This window comes from Lissotriton vulgaris, chromosome 10 (assembly GCF_964263255.1).
Source record: "Lissotriton vulgaris chromosome 10, aLisVul1.2, whole genome shotgun sequence".
NCBI lineage: Eukaryota > Metazoa > Chordata > Amphibia > Caudata > Salamandridae > Lissotriton > Lissotriton vulgaris.
This window is the reverse complement of record NC_141698.1, coordinates 186,676,286-186,696,098: the sequence shown is the minus strand read 5'-3', so window position 1 is coordinate 186,696,098 and position 19,813 is coordinate 186,676,286. Positions and strand designations below refer to the sequence as shown.

The 19,813-nt window shown below is 43.7% G+C and overlaps 1 protein-coding gene across 1 annotated transcript in view; it reads right to left on the bottom strand.

Annotated features, from left to right (window-relative positions):
- The window catches only part of COPS3 (COP9 signalosome subunit 3), a 142,582-nt gene that overhangs the window by 72,643 nt on the left and 50,126 nt on the right, over positions 1-19,813 (bottom strand). The window contains exons 5-6 of the mRNA XM_086940858.1: positions 13,387-13,479; positions 10,752-10,931 (exon numbers count right to left, since the gene is read on the bottom strand). Coding sequence (XP_086796984.1) covers positions 10,752-10,931; positions 13,387-13,479 — 273 coding nt within the window. The remainder of the gene's footprint in view (positions 1-10,751; positions 10,932-13,386; positions 13,480-19,813) is intronic.

Below are 19,813 nucleotides of genomic sequence, written 5' to 3'. Positions count from 1 at the left end.
TACAAATATGTTTGCAGCCATTCACAAAGCAAAAGTGGTCTCATTGGGACTCCTTCCTGTTTGCGAGGGGCTTACTCGAAGTAGGCAGTAAACTTCAAGTATTTTTCGACCAAAACAATGGTACATACACTTCTGACTCGCTATTAGGAAGGGATGACCTTGGCATGCCCCTTCCTAATAGAGACTCACAAACACTATTCGGCAAGTCACCTACTTGTAAAATAGCGTTTGCACATACCACCACCCTTTTTTGCGGTTGCACACGGGCCTATTTCCCATTGGTGACTCTAAAAAAAAAAAAAAACGTTGTAGATCTGGTTCAAAGAGGCATGCCAGGGATCATGTGCACCCTATATATGGGCTTGATTCTGGTTATTCATGGAGCAAACATTTGGTCTAGAAAAAAAAGGTTTTTTTGACAGAAGAAATAGTAGACTTGAATATTTGAATGTGCTCTCATGTGATAATAAAGAAAAGGACGGCTCGATAACACAAAATATTTGCATAGGATCACACAATTTTAGACCGGTTCACGGGTCAAGCACATTACAGTTCGGTCGAGTAGATTAATCAAGTTACTAGACCTGCAGACCTAGTAACATTTTTATGATTTTTTGAGCCCTGAAGGTCTACCCTGCAACAGATAGTTGCTGCTCCAACACTGCAGGAAATGATGGGTACTTGATTTAGCAACAATAGATCTTCTCAGTGAACCTCTGCGTGTGATCACTGCGCCAAGAGGCACTACTGCAACAGGCACATATGGACCTGGCATGGGCACTAGTGCGATGCATTATGCCATCTTCCTGAGGAGGTGTATTATGGTCCTGACCGTAAGTTGACCACTGGGCTGAAAAAGAGGAAACGGCTGCTAAAATGCGAACACCAACTGTTGGCTGGTGTAGGCTTTGAATGAATCTGTGTTTAGGACCGACCCCAGGACAGGATGACCTGTAGGGGATTAGAGGTAGGACTTTGAGGCATTACTGGTAAATCCCCGACTGTGGAGCAGGGAGATTGCAGTACGAGTGTAGGCTAGGCAGTGCCACCCCTTCTTTGGTGAGTGGCAACCATCGCCATGCATTTTGTTAACACCTTTATAGCAGTTGTAACCTTGAAAGGAAGCAATTTGAAACAGTAGTGTTGTCCACTTACCACAAAGCCAGGGTAGCACCGATGGGCGTGCTGGATGGGTATGTGAAAGTAGGCATCCAGAGAAGTCATGTAGTCACCGTTTGAGTAGAGGAATGACGTCCTGCAGGGAAGTTGAGTGAAAATGTTCTCACAGGATATGGTTGTTAAGGGGCATGAGGTCCCGGACTGCCCTCTTCTTGAGAATGAGGATGTTAACAGAGTAAACTCCTTTCCCCTGGGACTGAGGGGATGCTCTTTCCATTACGCCCTTGTAGAGGATCACTTTCACTTCTTCCTCTAGAAGGCAAAGGTGTTCACTAGTGATAAAAATGTGGGGAGGGGTTGTGTGGACTTCTAGGCAGGGAAGAGAAAATTGTGTAATCCCCTCTTCTCGCCCACAGGTGACGTGAGTGGAGTGATGGGCGAGGAAAGTGAGTGTTTGGAGCCGACAGCCCCCTTTATTCCGACCGGAGCTGCCTCTACCCCTTTCGACGCTTGTTGTTGGCCCTGTAACGCCCTGACAGCCTTCTGGTGTGAATACTTGTTGACTCTGATAAGACTGTGGCAGGTCAGGGGAAGAGGCTTTAGCTACTCGTGGCTTTTGCCTTTGAAAAGAGTCCCTAGCAGATGAGGGCCTTTTAGAACCAAAAGAAAGAGACCCCTTGGCCAATCAGCCCATAACCTGTGTTACAACCTTAACACCGGCATCAAACAAATTGAGAAAAATTGTGAGACGCCACTGGTCTATACTTAACACAGGGACACTCCCATTGGACCAACCGAGATTTGCTTTTAAGAGGTCTAAAAATATCAAAAACATCTTGGTTCACACTAGACCAAAGGAAGCAATACAAACAACCCGACAAACCACACTGTGGAATCTACCAGCTGTAAGAGGCCATTATCCCTGTGGGGGGTGCGCAGCATGCCCCTTCACTAAAAAATATAAAAGCATTACCCTGACAAACTCATTTGAGTGGGAAATGAGAGGCCATACTAATTGTAACAGTTCAAACTGTATTTACCTGATCATATGCCCTTGTAATCTCTATTACGTTGGCATGACGACCCGAAGCATGAAAACAAGAATTTCGGAGCACCGAAGTAATTTCAGGTGCAAGAAAAATAACACCAAATTGTGCAGGCACTTTCTACAACTGAACCATACCCCAGATTCCCTCCATTGGCTGATACTTGAAGCAAACCACAAGATATCCAAACAGAGCCTGTTCTACAAAGAACAACGTCGGATTCACAGATTGTCATCAGACAGTCGTGGCCTGAATGAAGACATCCCTTGGAGCAGCCTCTGAGCAATTCCAACCTGTACATAACAACATTCTAGCCAGGGTCCCTTTATGATTTTCTAAACCATTATACACCAGCACCTATTTGTTACCTGGCCTAATTGATTAATCCACTCAGAATATACATGGATATACTTTATACACCTGGTGGTCTCATAGTAGCCCATCTACCTATACACAAAACTCTGGGCTATACTCTGCAAGATGGCCACCAACAATTACATGACGTAGTAGTTACTACACAGAACATGGCTTCCATCGCTAACCTTTACAAATAATTCTTCTGAGGACTCACTTTAACTACTGAGTTAACCGATCCTACTCTTAATTTTCAGTCCTATAAACCCTTCGCAAGAATATGAACCCCAGGTTAGCGTGTTGCCACACTTTAGGTTAGACACTTAAATATAACCTTTATAAATAATTCTTCCGAGGTCTCAACTTAACTATTGAGGTGTACCGATCATACTCTTAGTTATAACTCCCATAACCTTTGGCAAGGAAATGATCCCAGGTTAGCGTGATATCACACGTTAGATTAGACACTAAAAGATGGCCACTGCACTAACTTCCAAACCACGTGCAGACTTTAACCTTTATAACCGGCCCGACCCCTCCTCCTGCCTCCACCCGGATCCAGCGGCGAGGGGTAGGCCCTATCTACGCAGCTCAGGCACTCCCAAGTAAGTTCCTAGTTACTGCTCCCGTCAGATAATGGCTCAACTCTCAGACCCGCGACTCCGTTTATGCTGGTTACCTGACATTTAAAGTGTGTTGTTTTGCATTAAACCCCGTGGCAGGCTCTCTCCTCCGGGTTCACATACCAAACGTCTTTATTGAATCCCTTTAGCCTTCACTCTACTCTGATACTCCTGAAATTAATGTTCCCATGGACACGGGTTTGTCTAATTCCCCAATCGTGCCGCAAACCCGAAAGCAAGTAAACTTGGCAACAGGTGCATTCGCGAGGGTTTCTCTCTGGCGAAATATATGTACTATATAAACCTTGTTACCCCGGAAGTATGCCTGTTCTAGTCCGTCTGAAACCCCTATGCAAGTACCGGCTGGTACTTAGTTCTCCGAGGGTTTTAACTACTGATGCCTCTCGTACATTTCCAAGTCCATGTTACGATTTCTTTGTCATGTATGCCACGGTTACCTCAGAGAATTGGATTGTCCAGGCTATTCCGTCAATAGAAAATATAGATGTACACACTTTACCATGGCCATACACCAGTTCCAGTCTGCCTGGGAACCCCAATACAAGTGCCGTTTGGTACCTAGTTCTCACATAGCTTTCAACTAACTCATACATGTACATTTATTCCAATTCCCTGAGATTAATTCATTCTTATGTATGTCATAGTCAATTCCGTGACATGGAGTAGCCAGGCTAATCAGAACAATCTAACAGACATTGTGACCTAAAACACTAACACACCAACTAATGCTGATTAATAGTTAACCTATATTCCTCCCTATACATAGCCTTGCGGTGGAAGATCTAACCTGAAGCTTTACCCGCTGGATACTGTTGTTATCTGTCCATTACACTTTGTAGGCGAGTTTGGATATGTTGCAGCAAACCATACCGATTTAGTATTTTATTGTTCTTTGTATATATGTGTTTTACTATTCCTTCCACATCACTCTCACTGAATATTTCACATATGAGAGTGCATGCACACTACTGTTATGGTGTCGTTACACAAGAGTGAAATATGACACTGGCATGCAACCCACACACGATATACAGTCATTGATGCGATGGTTACATACCCTGTTGTGATATACCTTGTTGTGATTTACCTTTCCTCTCTCCTGAACAGGTAATGACAACTTAACACAGGTTTCAATAGAAGAAGGGTAATATAGGGATAATTTCCCTTCCAATTTCCTTCATCCCTAACAACACCACTCGCATCATACATTGTATTGGTCTTTTCCTCCTCTCACTCTCCAGGAACAGCACGGCAATTTTTGCATTAACTACTGCAACAGGCACATACGGAACCTGGCATGGGCACTAGTGCGATGCATTATGCCATCTTCCTGAGGAGGTCTATTATGGTCCTGACCCTAAGTTGACCACTGGGCTGAAAAAGAGGAAACGGCTGCTAAAATGCGAACACCAACTGTTGGCTGGTGTAGGCTTTGAATGAATCTGTGTTTAGGACCGACCCCAGGACAGGATCGACCTGTAGGGGATTAGAGGTAGGACTTTGAGGCATTACTGGTAAATCCCCGACTGTGGAGCAGGGAGATTGCAGTACGAGCATAGGCTAGGCAGTGCCACCCCTTCTTTGGTGAGTGGCAACCATTGCCATGCATTTTGTTAACACCCTTATAGCAGTTGTAACCTTGAAAGGAAGCAATTTGAAACAGAAGTGTTTTCCACTTACCACAAAGCCAGGGTAGCACCGATGGGCGTGCTGGATGGGTATGTGAAAGTAGGCATCCAGAGAAGTCATGTAGTCACCGTTTGAGTAGAGGAATGACGTCCTGCAGGGAAGTTGAGTGAAAATGTTCTCACAGGATATGGTTGTTAAGGGGCATGAGGTCCCAGACTGCCCTCTTCTTGAGAATGAGGATGTTAACAGAGTAAACTCCTTTCCCCTGGGACTGAGGGGATGCTCTTTCCATTGCGCCCTTGTAGAGGATCACTTTCACTTCTTCCTCTAGAAGGCAAAGGTGTTCACTGGTGATAAAAATGTGGGGAGGGGTTGTGTGGACTTCTAGGCAGGGAAGAGAAAATTGTGTAGTCCCCTCTTCTCTCCCACAGGTGCCGTGAGTGGAGTGATGGGCGAGGAAAGTCAGTGTTCGAGCCGACAGCCCCCTTTATTCCGACCGGAGCTGCCTCTACCCCTTTCGACGCTTGTTGTTGGCCCTGTAACGCCCTGACAGCCTTCTGGTGTGAATACTTGTTGACTCTGATAAGACTGTGGCAGGTCAGGGGAAGAGGCTTTAGCTACTCATGGCTTTTGCCTTTGAAAAGAGTCCCTAGCAGATGGAGTTTGAGTGGCACCTATGGAATTTGCAATGTTGGTGTCCTTGATCTTTTCCAGCACATCATCAACCTGTGGCCCAAAGAGTGGTTTCCCATCTACTGGGAGGTTGAGGAGATGTTGAGATGTCTGGTTTAAAATCCAGGCTATAGAACCAGGCAAGACATCCAAGGAGGATGCTGCTATTGCCGCCTCAAGAGGCTCTGTCCGTGGCATCGAGGGCACATTGGATGTTGGTGTTACAGATTAATTTGCCCCCGAACACCATCTACCTTTCCCACCCCTTTTCTGAACTCCTCAGGAAGATGTTTAACACACTCCTGTATTCCTCCCACTGGAGCCTGTCACTGCTGGAGAGCAGAGGCCTTTTTCCAGGCAGGACGAACCACCAGAAATGCAGACAGACCCTGGGTGTTACTAACCTCACCTTTACAAGGTCTTTAACCATTTTGATTTAAGCATGTCTTTGCGCGTGGAGAGGAATTGCACACTTTGCTCAAATTTAGAGAAAGTCCTCTTCTGTGTAGTGGACATAAATGTCTACCTTGTTGAAGGCGGTGGCTTGTTGCAGGCCCTCGTGGTAGGCGATGTTATCATGGGAGTCCCAGACAGGATAGTGATCGAGGGGTCATCTGTAGGCCATATCTAAAAGGACACGTCAGAGATAAGCAGGACAGAAGGACTGTCTGAATGTGAAAAGAACAGTGGGGATCCCTGGGGTGACTGTGGTGGAGGCAGTGGTACGGGTGATGTGCCTGGAGGCAGTAATGATGAAATGTACGCAGGAGAGGACTACTGCTTTTGTCTCTTCAGCTTTGGATCCCGGCCAGACCTCCAATGAGGTTTCCTCCTCTTGCAATGCAGAATCTCTGCTGGGTATGTAAAGATTGTTTAGCCAAAATTTTCCAGGTGACCGGATGAATGAAGAGGTATCTCTGCCTGGCATCAAGATCTTCTTGGATCCTCTGAAGGATGGCCTTTTCTGAATCCTCAGATCCAACAGTTCTTTCAGCATTGATGCAATTGATGGAGGCCTTGGTGCCGGCTTCAATGGGGCGTTCAGTGACAGCTTGGAGTAATGAAGAAGCTGGTAGGCTCCTTTGGACCATGTTAGGGTTCAAGGGCTGAGACGGGTCGATGCCCTTGTGCAGGTCCTTCAGATCTGAAGCCTTCTCGAAATGCCGACCGGAGCCAGAGGGTGGCAGAAGCTCTGGAGGTGGGAGTCTTTCAATGCACAGGGCTTGACACCAGACTATCAGTAGCAGTGCTCTGCCTGAATGTGGGATCAGTTTTGAGGCTTCAAGAGTCAGAGCAGTGCATTCTGAAGACCTTGGGTGTGGTCTTCATTCAAGGACCGCAGGTCTTGGGTGCCAGCAGAGCTTATGCTTCATCCTCTGGTTCAGAAGCATTGGAGGATGTGGGATTTGGGCTACGCATGGCTTGCCGTACCGAAAGAGCCATCGTCCTTACATTCTTCAGTGCTAAAGGTGTCCTGTTCACCAAAGATCATGCTAGGAGTATCAGTGGACGACTACTAGTGAGCTGCGGTGGACCCTGTCCCTCACTATTCGGTACTGTATGGTCTTTTTGGAGGGGAAGGTGAAGCAAGATGAGAGGCACATGTTTCTGATCTTTTGAGAGTCCAACCACACGTACCTGGCATGACTTCAAAGGTCAGCTCTGGAAGGAAGTATTCTTCTTCACCCTTTAACGATCCACATTCTCCGGCACAAAAGCTCAATGGAATGGGCATGCAGTCCTCAACGCTTGCTATAGACCCAGCATGTGGGTACTAGGTCGCCAGCTGTAGTTTTTGGAGGGAATATGACAAAGTAACCCGATCAAGGATAGAAGCTATGGAGCACTGACTGATCGAAGCAATGGAGCACTGACTGATCCCTCCGAATGTTCGGTATCGAATTTCCACCGTGTAGGGCCCAAAAAAAAAAAAAAGAGACACTAAAACCAGAATGAAGGGGGAGGGGGATAGGGTAGGGTTTCTATAATATAGTCTAACTTTGAGTGGGGCTTATGTGCATTGTCCACTAGGGGAGGAATCACAGTGCATGCAGTGACTCGAAAGACTTTTTGATGAAAAACATGCAAACGTCTGCGTTCAACACTAGAACAGGAGTATGCAAAGCATGTACATCTACAGCCACACATGCTGAGAACATGGATCTGGCCTCCTCTTTCATGGAAGTCTAAGATCAGTGGTCACCAAAGCAGTTTGGTGAGCCATGAGAATCAATATGAACCTATATGAATAGGCTATGCAAGGGAAACTCGTTACAGTTGTGGTATATTCAATGCTTCAAAATGGCCATTCAGAGTTTTCACCGTAACTCAGAGCCTATTGTAAATCATAGGTCGGGAAATTATACTACGGGCATTTGCTCCCACCTCTGCGAGGAGCTATATATGATGGCATTTCAGACATAATTGTTGGATTGTATACAAGCAACTTCTGCTGCATGTTGCTTACAAAACTGGGCCAGTCCCATGCCCAGAAGGAAGCAGTGGGACATGCATGTGGCCTGTCTGTCACTGTGCCATAGCTAATAGGACTCCCATGAGAAACAAAGCAGATCACCTGAACACAGACGGAAGACCAAGAGACAGACCAGCAAAAGTGCCATCTGTAGAACTTAAAAGGAAACAAGACTATGGAACCATGAGTGGGAAAGTGAGCTCACTGAGCAAGCCGTGTATAATTTTGTTCTATGAAAGGATCAGTATTGGTTGATCCCATCAGAGGTCCCAGGGTCATAACAGTGCACCCATAAGACTCCCGTTTCAAAGCAGACTAGCTGTGACATTTTTGGCATTAAACTTGAAGATTCAATGCCGGAACGGAACAGGGAAGTGAGAGTCAAAGATAACTTATACTCACTGAAATTATATCTTGAAAGGAGAGGACTAGGGGCATAGTCTACTGGCCTAAGCAGTCTTGGATGATACAGAAGAGATTCTCTTTGCCGTTGAGAAAATTAGAGAAACACCCACAGGATCTCTGAAGTTTGGAAGCTGTGCCTGCCTGTATAAGGTGACAGGCTCATCCAACCCCTCTGGCTGGACTGGAAGCAAGGCACCATCCGGAGCAGGGCATCATGCGGTTTTACTGAAGTAGGAAGCCTCCAGTGGCTACTTTTGAGCATCATTCAGGAACTTTCATGGACTGTCCATGCAGAAGGGAGAAGCCACTTTTAATAGAACTGTTACTTTAAACGCTATAATTTAGCAGTAACTGATCAGTTGTTCGTCTCCTTCTTCCAGCCTTCTGGTCCGAGCCTGCAGCATCTTTGTGTGACAGATCTCCATTCACTTGCATTGGGCACCAATGATTTGCCCCCTGCACTCGGCCGCCCCTGTGCCGCTGATGATATATGGTTTTAGCTGACTTGTGGCCCCCCTGTCCCTTGTACTTGCCTAAGCCCCTGGGGCATGTGCCCTGAAATCACGGTTACCTACCTGCAACCAGCACCTCTGTGGTTGCCCCCAGGCTCCATTTACTAATATTGGGCAAAGTGATCTGTACCCTGCTGTCCCAGTGCCGCTGGTGGTGTAGGACCTGCTTTGATCTGATCCTTGCCCAGTGCTGATCCAAACCTCTGAAGACTGGATGTGTAAGTAGAGTACTTACCTGTAAATGTGCATAACAGTGTTCCTCACATGGGATTGCATTTCTTGATAATGCACTGTGTCTATCTTTTAACATTGCTGAGTTAAGGCTATTCTGGATTGACACCAGAGTATTTTCAGTCAACTAACGTATTTTTATTTTTTTTGCAAACACATTCACACTGTAACTGAAAAGTATTGCTGCTTGAAAACACATACTTGCCTGCAACCGAGTTTCTCTTTGTTTTAAAATAAAAGTAACAAAGTAATATTTTTGTACAAACAATTGTTCTTGGATTCAGTCTTTGAGTGTGTGTTTCTTGCCCGAGTGTGTACAACAAATGCTTAACACAGCCCTCTGATAAGCCTAACTGCTCAACCACACTACCACAAAAGAGAATAAGCTATTATCTACTCTAACTTCTGGAAAGCCTCTGAAGGTCCACTGGACTGTGTGCACACTATACCTTACTATGGTATAGTATATTCAGAGCCGGTTTCCTACAGGCTGTTTTAGGGAAACAGTGCTTGCCTGACTGGGAACTAGGCACCAGGACTTCCTACAGGATGGTGTCCAGAGCTGAGATTCTGACCTGGGCCATCAACACATTACAATCAGGGGGTCAGGAACTAAAAGTCTCTTACCAGATATTTGCCTCTAAATTTGGAACAAGTTTATTTTAACGGATGAAAATGGTTTGTGCCTCTTTTTCTTATAAATTAGGGATTATCTGGCAACCTTGCCTGCTTTGACCAAATTATAGATGCAATTTTGGGGTTGAAGAATAGTCCATTACAGAAAAGCAAATTGCTTGAAACTGCATTGATAACATGCAATTAAGCTCATCTACTGCACATCACTCCAGGGGACACAGTGGGGAGACAGGCACAATCTGAAGGAGTACAAGAAACCAAAGGGACATCTCCCATAGCTCTGCCAGAAAGAGCCCTTCACCTACACCACCATAAACAGTATGTAGCGTATGAGCTCAAAATATGAATACGGCTGACCTGGATGCATAGCATGGAATCCGAGGTGAGAAAGGTGGCACCAGAACAGCAGAAACTGGTGGCTAAGGAGTGTAAAGCAGATTTTAAATAAACCTTGCCCTGGAAAAAGTAGTAATATTGGAGCACAAGTCTGAACTTGAATATATGGACTGGAAGCTCAGAGAACTTCTGTGACCACTAAATAGCTGCTGTAGATAAGAAAGTGGCTCTAGTTCCCCCATTTGCTCTTGTTAAAGGCTAGGCCAGCTTTTGTTCTTAAAAAAACACATTAATTGCTCACACATTTCCTTGCTAATGGGTGGCTAAACAGATCAGCAGCACGTAGTTAAGGGATCTTAAGTGTCCACGTAATAAAGAAGTGTGCTCTCTTCCACCTTAACTATTCTGCAAATGTGGGCGAAGTACCAACATGAATTCCCAGAAGAAATTAAATGCAGCCATCAGGGAAAAAGAAAATTATCCCACAAATATATACAAACATAATCAAATCAAGGACAAAAGAAAGCTGTTTTTTGCCTCAGGTGAGCAAGTATCTTTTCTCACGCACTAAACTTTGTCTCAAAAGGTGCATGTCTTCACTATCATAACCGGGTAAAATGTTTCTATTTGTGATCAAAAACGAAAATAGCTGGCCAAAATGTACTTTAATGAGTGCCATTAGTATGTCTCTTACCTGTTCATAAAAGTAGAGCGCTCTTTCAAAGTTCTTCAGACCTGTGTAAATCATTCCTCCATAGTAGTAATAACATAAAAAGTGCTTAGCATCGAAAGCCCCATTTTCTTTACAAATGTCCATCATGTCGACATCTAGATATGCAAGGGCAGGTTTGAAACATTTTGCCAACAAGCAAAGCTGTAAGGAAATGAAGGGGGGAGGCAAAATGGTGTGAACTCAAATTGTAACATTTTATTTAAGAGTTATTCTCTTCGGAGACTACAAAGAAGAAGAGAACCATGACACAGCAAACATTAAAAATGTCACAGGTCTGCACAAACATCAAAAACACACCCATACAGCACCAAACTCTTTGCAAATCCGGGTTTCATAAACCCATATTCCTTATTTTGTGGAAAGGGCGATAATTATGTTGTATTGCGACATCTAGTGTAGGAAACTGGGTTTTTGTTGTAGTAACCCAACTTTTTGTCACCTTAATAGCTACTGGATGGTGGTTTTTAACTCGGACAGTGCACTGGGGCTTGCTAACCACAACTCAGTGCCAGTGTTCTTTCCTTTAAAACATGGTGATGTCTAATTAGAACACAATTGACAAATGACTTCAGTACCCCTGTAAATCCCTAGAAAATGGTACCATCTGTACCTAGGCGATGGGTACTAAAGAAGGTCCCTAAGGGCTACAGCATGTCTTAAGCTACCCTAAGGAACCCACACACAAATTCCACATAGATTGCCATTGCTGGTCCAAACCATTTAAAGTAAAATCATTAGGGTGTTCTGGTAGGCTGTAGGCAACCCCCAGAATCATTGGCTGACATGATAGTCTTGTATGAAATCAGACATCTTATTTACACAAGCTCAATAAGGGTCTCATTCTGATCTGCGATAGTAATATCTGCCTGTTATTTGTTTTACTGTACTGCACACACAATAAGAGAATCAGAACCCTTTTCTAGAAAAGGATCTGTATCTAGAGCTCTCGGTTTACTTTTCTGCTTTGGTCTCTGTTGATTTGCTATACATGCATGGTAAAATGAAGCAAAAAACTGAAAATCAAGAAGAACCTTAAGATCGTGGTCTTCCAAAGTTCACACTGCTGCCTCTTTGAATGAACCAGAAAAAAGAATGTTTAGTTTCACCGCCAGCCTTCTCATTTCTGTGAAGGACTTTAGGTCATTAAACAGACTGCGCTTTGAGGAGAACTAGAGAATTCTAAAGAAAGGTTAGCAGCCATTATTGTGCTGCATTCTATATATTATGTTGAACTAGTATGAGGTCATGGAGGAATGAGAACCCATTAGTGAGCTACAACTCCTTAGATCCAGAGAAGAGAACTTTCATGACAACCTACTGGAGTGGCTGGAGAATCACAATACAGTGTTCTGGGCTAGGCTACATTGATACAGACTAAGAGTTGCTCCCTCTTGTAAACAACTACTCAATCCAATCTTGTTTCTTCATCAGTTATTTATGCCTTCTCAAGTCAATTCTTTCTCACTAATTTTTGCAGTTAATCAACCAGCTTTCAAGATTGTTAGCAAAAACCCATACAGAATTCCATTTGACTGTTCTCATGAAGGAGAAAATATTGAAGGAAATAGTAAAAAAGATAATGAATAAAAGATAAAAATGCAAACTGAACGAGTACGATTGAGAATGCATGATGAAATTCTGTGCGGTTTTTTTTTTACACAGGATGGTAGAGTTTAAAAAAAAAAATTGTGCAAAAAAATTCATTTTGTTTGAACACAATGGTTATACTTAAGGTTAACTGCAAATATCTCCATTGATTCAGAAGTGTTTCATGATTATGTGCATACGCAGAAATAATGTTCATGAATATTAATCAACACGTCATAATGGAGGAACAATGCATCTGCCTCTGCATGCATTGTTAACATTAAAACAGTGACAAAATATTTTGCTAGAGATGGTCAATATAATGACTTGTTTTTAGAAGTTTTGAAACTATTGTAAAGTCACTTAAATATTAGTACACCATTTAACAGCACATTTAGACAGATTTTAGTTTCTGGTGTGTACTTAAGAAAAAATATATAATCACACCACAAATCTCAGCAAAAACAGTAAGATTCACTTCCAAAATGGGTGCATTCAACACGCATTTCGTTTGGACAGCATATTTCGGAAGTGGTTTAGCCAGCATCCACGTTGGTATTTGGTGCACTCCCTACTAGCGACATATCGTTTAAAGTAGAATTAGTACATTGCATTTGTGTCACTTCAGCTCCTGTCTAATGTCTCTATGAAACAAATAAGCTCAAGACCAGCATTCCTGGACATTCTACCAGACTAATTAAGTTACCAGAACTGGGATCTGCAGCGGGGAAGCATTACTTGAGGTAATGTTAAGACAGTTAAATTAAGGATGTTTTCAGAACTGTTTTTGAAATATTATCAAATAAAAAAAATGTACAATCATACATAGAGATATTTAACCAACAGAATATCAAAAAAGGGATTTGTAAATATGAAAAATTATTGGATTTGCTTATTAGAATTAAAACGTAATTTTTTTATGGAAAACTTTCAGACATTTCATTCCTTTACATGTAGTCCTCTTTCCAGTTCAACCAATATCAATGAACAATGAAAAATGGCTTCTCACCTGGCAGAGATCTGCATGTATTGAGGTTAACTGGTTTGTATTCATCTGCATCTTGTCGATGGCTTGCCTGAGAATGCCGATTCCACGCAGGGGCTGTGAAAAAGGACATCTTTCAGACAAAATAGCAGCACATGGCGTCTTTTGTTGACAGGTACAACACAAACACAACACTCACTGATTGTTAACTGAACAGGGTGTTACAAGAGAATCTGAAATGAACAAAACCGACAACTTTTAACTCCTAACATATTGATTCTAAAAGTAGCTTTACTTGGAAGTGCAGTTTCTCACAGAAAACAGCTTTTTTATAACCACAAACAAGGGGTGATTTGCAATGTGAGCTTAGGCTTTTACACGTACAGCATATTCTAAGAAACCACCAAGAGACTTCGTCTTCAGTGTAACGAATCGGATGAACAAACAATTTGTGAAGATTCCAAAGTATTACCTGCTGTGGGCATGAATCAATAACACTTAAAATGGATTTTGCAACATAAATATGGCAAATATAAAACAGCATATTTTTGGCTTAACAACAGTCTGTAAGCTGTGATGGCTGCCAAGTATACCATTATGGGAGAGAATTATAAAATAAGTGTTACAGAACATAGACTAAATGAAAATAAAGTGTCTCGCTAACACAAAGGGTTGATGGACCTCTTGCACCTAAAAAACTGCAAGTAGAGCTATTTACAGGTCACTGAAATATTTTCTAACACCGGATGTAAGGCTTGGGGACACCTTTTACGACACATCTAAAGACTGGTGAAAGATTTTAATGATTGGAACTGTATGTTGAGGGGCAGGATCTATCCTTAGACCTGGATCACAGGGACCATCTGCATGGCACTGCAGTGTAGGTATTTTGACAAGTGAGGTAGATCTGTGAATCATCCCTAGCAAGACAACCATGGAGCAGTCAAGATGAATATTACCTTGAACTGTTTTAACCGTATGATCACAATGAGGATCGGGGAAAATAGTTAGAGTGGAGTGTCCCGACTAGTTCATTGAAAGTTGTGTTGTTGAAGGTGACTAACTGTATGCAACAGCCATCATTTATGATATTGAGTATCCAGGATAGACTTCATATTAATCAGTCTGAGGCTGGCTGAACATGTAAGATCCATTGAATATTTACCATTGCATCTCTCAGATCGCTCTGCAGTACTAATGGACCTAACTTATGTAACGGAGAGACTGTCCTCTATATTGGTCCTTTGATCGTTCACTTCTTTCTTAACCTGATGACATAATATATCTCAGTAGAGAAGCACACAACTTTTTTCTGATTAACAATGACTCAGCAACTACAAGGATCATCTGGGACTCGTTCAAAGCATTTTTGAGGGGACTCATAACAGGGAAAGTGTCATACAACAGGAAGCAATATAAGGAACAAATCTCGTCCATAGAGGAAAGGATAATAAATCTCCAATGTCTTATAGATAGCAGTCCTGGGGCAGATGAGTCCATTATAAATAGTTATAGAAAAGAAATGGCGACCCTGAAAGCCAATCTGGGTTCAGTATTGAATCTTAGATTGCAGCAGAGATGGGACGCAAGTAAATTAGCCCATTTTGAGTACAGCGAAGGCGCAGGCAAAATGCTTGCTTGGAAGACCAAATTAGACCAGGTCCGGAACAACATTGCCAACATCAAAGTGGGCAACGATTCCTTTACATCGGAAGTTGAAATTAGGAAGGCCTTTAAGGAATTCTTTGAATCTACCTTGAACTGTTTTAACCGTATGATCACAATGAGGATCGGGGAAAATAGTTAGAGTGGAGTGTCCCGACTAGTTCATTTAGTTCATTGAAAGTTGTGTTGTTGAAGGTGACTAACTGTATGCAACAGCCATAATTTATGATATTGAGTATCCATTTGTCGGAGATGATCCTCTTTCATTCTTGCAGGAATCCTCAGATTCTTGCTCCTACTGGTGACGTGTGTTGGAGGGTTCCCTGCTGGTAGTGTTGATTCCCCCGGTTGGGCCCCCCCCTTTCACAGCCATGAAAGGGCCGGCTGGAACTTGAGAGACCCTGCCTTTATGAGGTGGGGAGGGCTCACGCCGCTGGCTGCTGAATCTTGTGTGGGACTCATGTGGTTGCATGGCTTCTTTTGAGGAGGTTGTTCTCGTCCTCTGGGTCATCCCTTCTGGGAAGATTCCTTTTTATTGTAGGACTCCTATTACCTTGGAGGTCACACGGTCCTTTTTCATGCGCTGATGCGCTTTGTCTACCACCTCTCCAAATAGGCTGTCTCCTGTGAAGGGCATATTGATAATGGTTGACTGGACTTCCTGCTTGAAATGAGATTCTCAGCCAAGCGTGCCTGCACAAAATTGTGGCTGTGCAAAGCTGTCTATTAACCATGCTCACTGCAGTCAGCACAGATTTCAGGCATGTGTTTGCAACTGTGTTGCCCTCCTGAAACACTGCGCCTGCCCTCTTCTTGAACTCCTCTGGGAGATGTTCCATCAGTTTCTCCATCTCATCTCACCAGTGGTGTGCATATATATTTAGCAGGGTATTTGAGTTGGCTATCCTCCACTGCGTTGCTGTGGACCTTTCCAATTTCCTGCCCACCATGTCTAATCTCTTGCTTTCCCTGTCAGGATGGTTTCCTGTAGCAATGGGGGTGTTAGCTCTTTTTTGTGCTGTTGCCACGATAAAGGAGTCCACTGGCACATTACCCCTAGTGTAAGGTGGGTCCTATGATGAGAAGTGTTACTTCTTTTCGAACCTTGGGGTTACTGCCTTAGCCACAGACGGTTTCAGAAATATTTCCATGCCCTGGTCCAGCATGCTAGAAGCACTGGGATAAATTGGTTGCTCTTTTGTTCTGGCAGTAGTGACTGAAGGAAGAAACATGCTTCTGATTGTTTCTCCTCTAGTTACAAACATAAGTGGCTGCAGCCCTCTAGAAGTGGAGATACCAAGAGGAGCACTCTCCCCATTGTTTGAAGATACATAAATTGCTGACTGCTATTGAAAGATAATGACAAATTAATGGATTAAGTACTGGGATGTAGGTGCTTGCGAAAATCTATGTTTTACTACTGAGGACTGAACTGGATTATGACTTATTAGCCCAGATGAAGTCGGTGGAAATTATCCACATGACGAAAAATTTGTTGGCTGCATTCTGTTCAGACTGGCTGTGATATTACCTATTTGGAATTCTGACATTTGGAATTAAACAAAGAAAGTATCATTACTAGGGACTGCTGGATTTACTTTGGAATTTACATTTGCTCAGTATAAGATTTTGTTTGTATTGTTATTTGGGGATTCCATCTCTATACCTTGAAACGTTGGGTGGCCGCTCCACTTATCCTTGGAGGAAACTTTGGAATTTTGATTGTGCTACATGCACTGACTCAGGGCAGAGTTGCCCCTGCCACTTTTTATTACTCTTTATTACTGCATTGTATGCAGGGATGTCATCTAGTGGTGATGGTTTCAAAGGGTAAGACTCCACCCCTTCATTTGGGGAGTCTGCATTAATGTCCTGCCAGGCATCTGTTTCCCCTATGTGTGAGAGGCCTTCTTGTTCTTCCTGCAGATCAAAGAACTCCACTTCAAACTCTTTCTACAGCTCTTGGGTAGCTGGGGTTTCCAGCTTCTACGTCCTCTACTTCCACTTGTTTTTTTCAGTGGAATTCTGTAACACTGAAGGGAGTTGTCAAACTCTCCCTTTTTAGGTCTCGCCTAGACAAAAGCAAAAGCGAAGCTTTTGCTGTCTATGGCGAGACAACTTATGTTGCCGCTTTTCTGGGAATATTGTGGACATCAGACTGTGACGAGCCTGTCCTCCTGGAGATTGCAGCTCGTGAGCGCGCACGTCGCGTCGCCCTGCCTGCTATTCGCATTCACACAAAGGCTCCCGCACGCATGCGCACATACACACACTGCATACACACACACGCACCCCCCTTTAACAGACACACGCGCAGACAGACACACGCACGCACAGACACACTACAACAGACACACGCGCACACCCCACCCCCACTCACCTCTCCTCCTCCGCAACAGTCTCTTCTCTTTGCGCCGCGATGGGGGCGGGACTTCCGGTTGGGGCCGCGCTGCGATTGGCCGGCTGCCCAACCGCTTCCGGGTCGTCGCAGGCAGCGCGGCGGCCCAGCGGGAACTTGTTTCTAATAGGCGCTGCTGGGCATAAATGAGTTGGGGCGGGACGGTTGATGAGAAATTGACTGATATCCTACCTGTCGCTGTTCAGTTCTGAGAGGAAAAACATACTTTGATGTCGAGAGAACAAGGCCCGCCTAACCCCCGCTTTGCTTAAATGCGTTCACATTTCTCGCCACGTGAAACTTGATTGATTAACAGTAACAATCATGAAAGGGCTTCATAGCCTCTAAGTGCAAAAAGCAGGATTCATGTGCTCGAGACCCGGCGTTAATTGCCCGACCGCTTGATTCATAAAAAGCGACGACGGCTGAGAGGAATAATAACGGGTCAGCAGTTCAATTTCTCGTGTTTGGAGACAGCGATCAACGCTCAATGTTGCGCCGTCGTGGATGACACCGAACGAAACATTATACTGTAGAACAAGATGGACAGCAAGACTGAGATATTTCTTAAGAAGCTCGATCAAAGGCAAGGGGGAAAATTGCTATTTTTCAAACTGCTGTTGAAATATAAGGGCGTTTGAGGAAAAATACGTGAGCGCGTGAAAGGAATTCATTGCTTTTATAGCGCGAACTAGGCCCAAGAGAATTGGAGAGCGCTTTCCACGACCTCCAATATCTTTACAGAAGGTCCTATTAATCGTTTGTAATGCGGTGGGAGGGAGAGTAGGGAGCGCTGAGTAGGTCACTCACTTGCCCAGAATCACAAGCAGACGCCGGGGCTCGAAGCTGGCACGCGACTTTCGAAGTCTGCTGCTCTGTCCGAAACACCACATCCTCTGCTTGCCTTTTTGCACAGGACAAGGGGGGTAAGTGTTAAGGAGGAAACGGGGCCGAAAAAGGGCCGCACAAGACAAAATACAGAGTGCAAGGGGAAAGCATACTGAAGTTAATATGGGAAAATAAATATTAAAAGGTTTTGGAAAATAAAGTGAGAGAAAAGACAACACAGGTAACAAACGAACTATAGATTATTTGTATTTAAAATATTTATCTAACGACCATTGTTATAAACAAGTTACAAGATACATTTGTTTGTTAAAATGGGGCAGCCAAATTGGGAGATTGGTGGCATCGAAGCAATGTTATCTATGGAAAGCGCTCCAATTCTCTTGGGCCTAGTTTGCGCTATAAAAGCAATGATTTCCTTTCACGCGCTCCACTTGGTAGTCTTTTTGAAGCAAGGTATTAAGGCTTCTCAAATGCTTTCAACTAGATGGGTAACCTACAAGCAACTTTGTCCTTCCAGCCAACTACAATTATTGGTACTGTCTCTCCCCTGCCTATGTCACCTTCGCCCTGACTTCTTAACTCTCGCCTCAAAACAAACTTTGTCCATTTTGCACTATTCCTAAAATCTATGCATTTACTCCCAAAAGCCACATTGCAACATTGACATCTTAGCTATGTAGCAAGCATGACTTTTACAGTCATTAGTGTGGAAAGGTGCATGTGCAAATCCCATTTGTCGTCCTGTGTCGGCTCCTGTCTCAGAGTCAGCTCACATTGTCCTCCCTCACAACCACAATAAGCGTGGACGTGCGCGCTTCATTACATTTCGGTACTGTCTCTCCCCTGCCTACCTCATCCTCGCTCTGCCTTCTCAACCGTCTCCTCTTACTCAACTTTCTCCATTTTGCACTCCCGTTTCTTCCTATCCAACTTTGTCCATTTTTCACTATTCCTTTCTTCTATGGCCCTACTCCAAAATGCTACAATGCTACATTGACATGTTATCTTTCTAGCAAATATAACGTTTGCAGTCAGCCCTGCTCCAATTTAAAACTGTAGCTGTTGCATACGCACACATTTCTGCGTAAAGCTCCATGCGCAAACTCCATTGAGCACCCTGTCTCGCCTCCTGTCATGGCGTAGGCTCATATTGATATTTTAGCCAAGTACAATTCGCGTGGCCATGCATGCTTGATTATATTTTTGTTATGTTTCTCCCCGGCCGCGGCCACCCTCTCCTGCTTCTCAACCATTTCCGACCCTCCCAGGCATATTTTTGAAAACTTTAATAAATTATTTTAAAAAACGATGTTCCTCACTGTGTACAGACAGGCATATAAAAGTTGCACACATTAAAAGGTCCCAAAAAACCCCCACATTATTTATTGTGAATACTTTTTTAATATGGACGGTCAGTTGTTCATAATGCTTTCTTGATCATATATATGGTAACAAAAATTCTTCTAACACTTCTTTATTATAACTTTTCAGCAAGCTGCACCCTTCTATACAGCACAGACTAAACACATAGGCAACGTC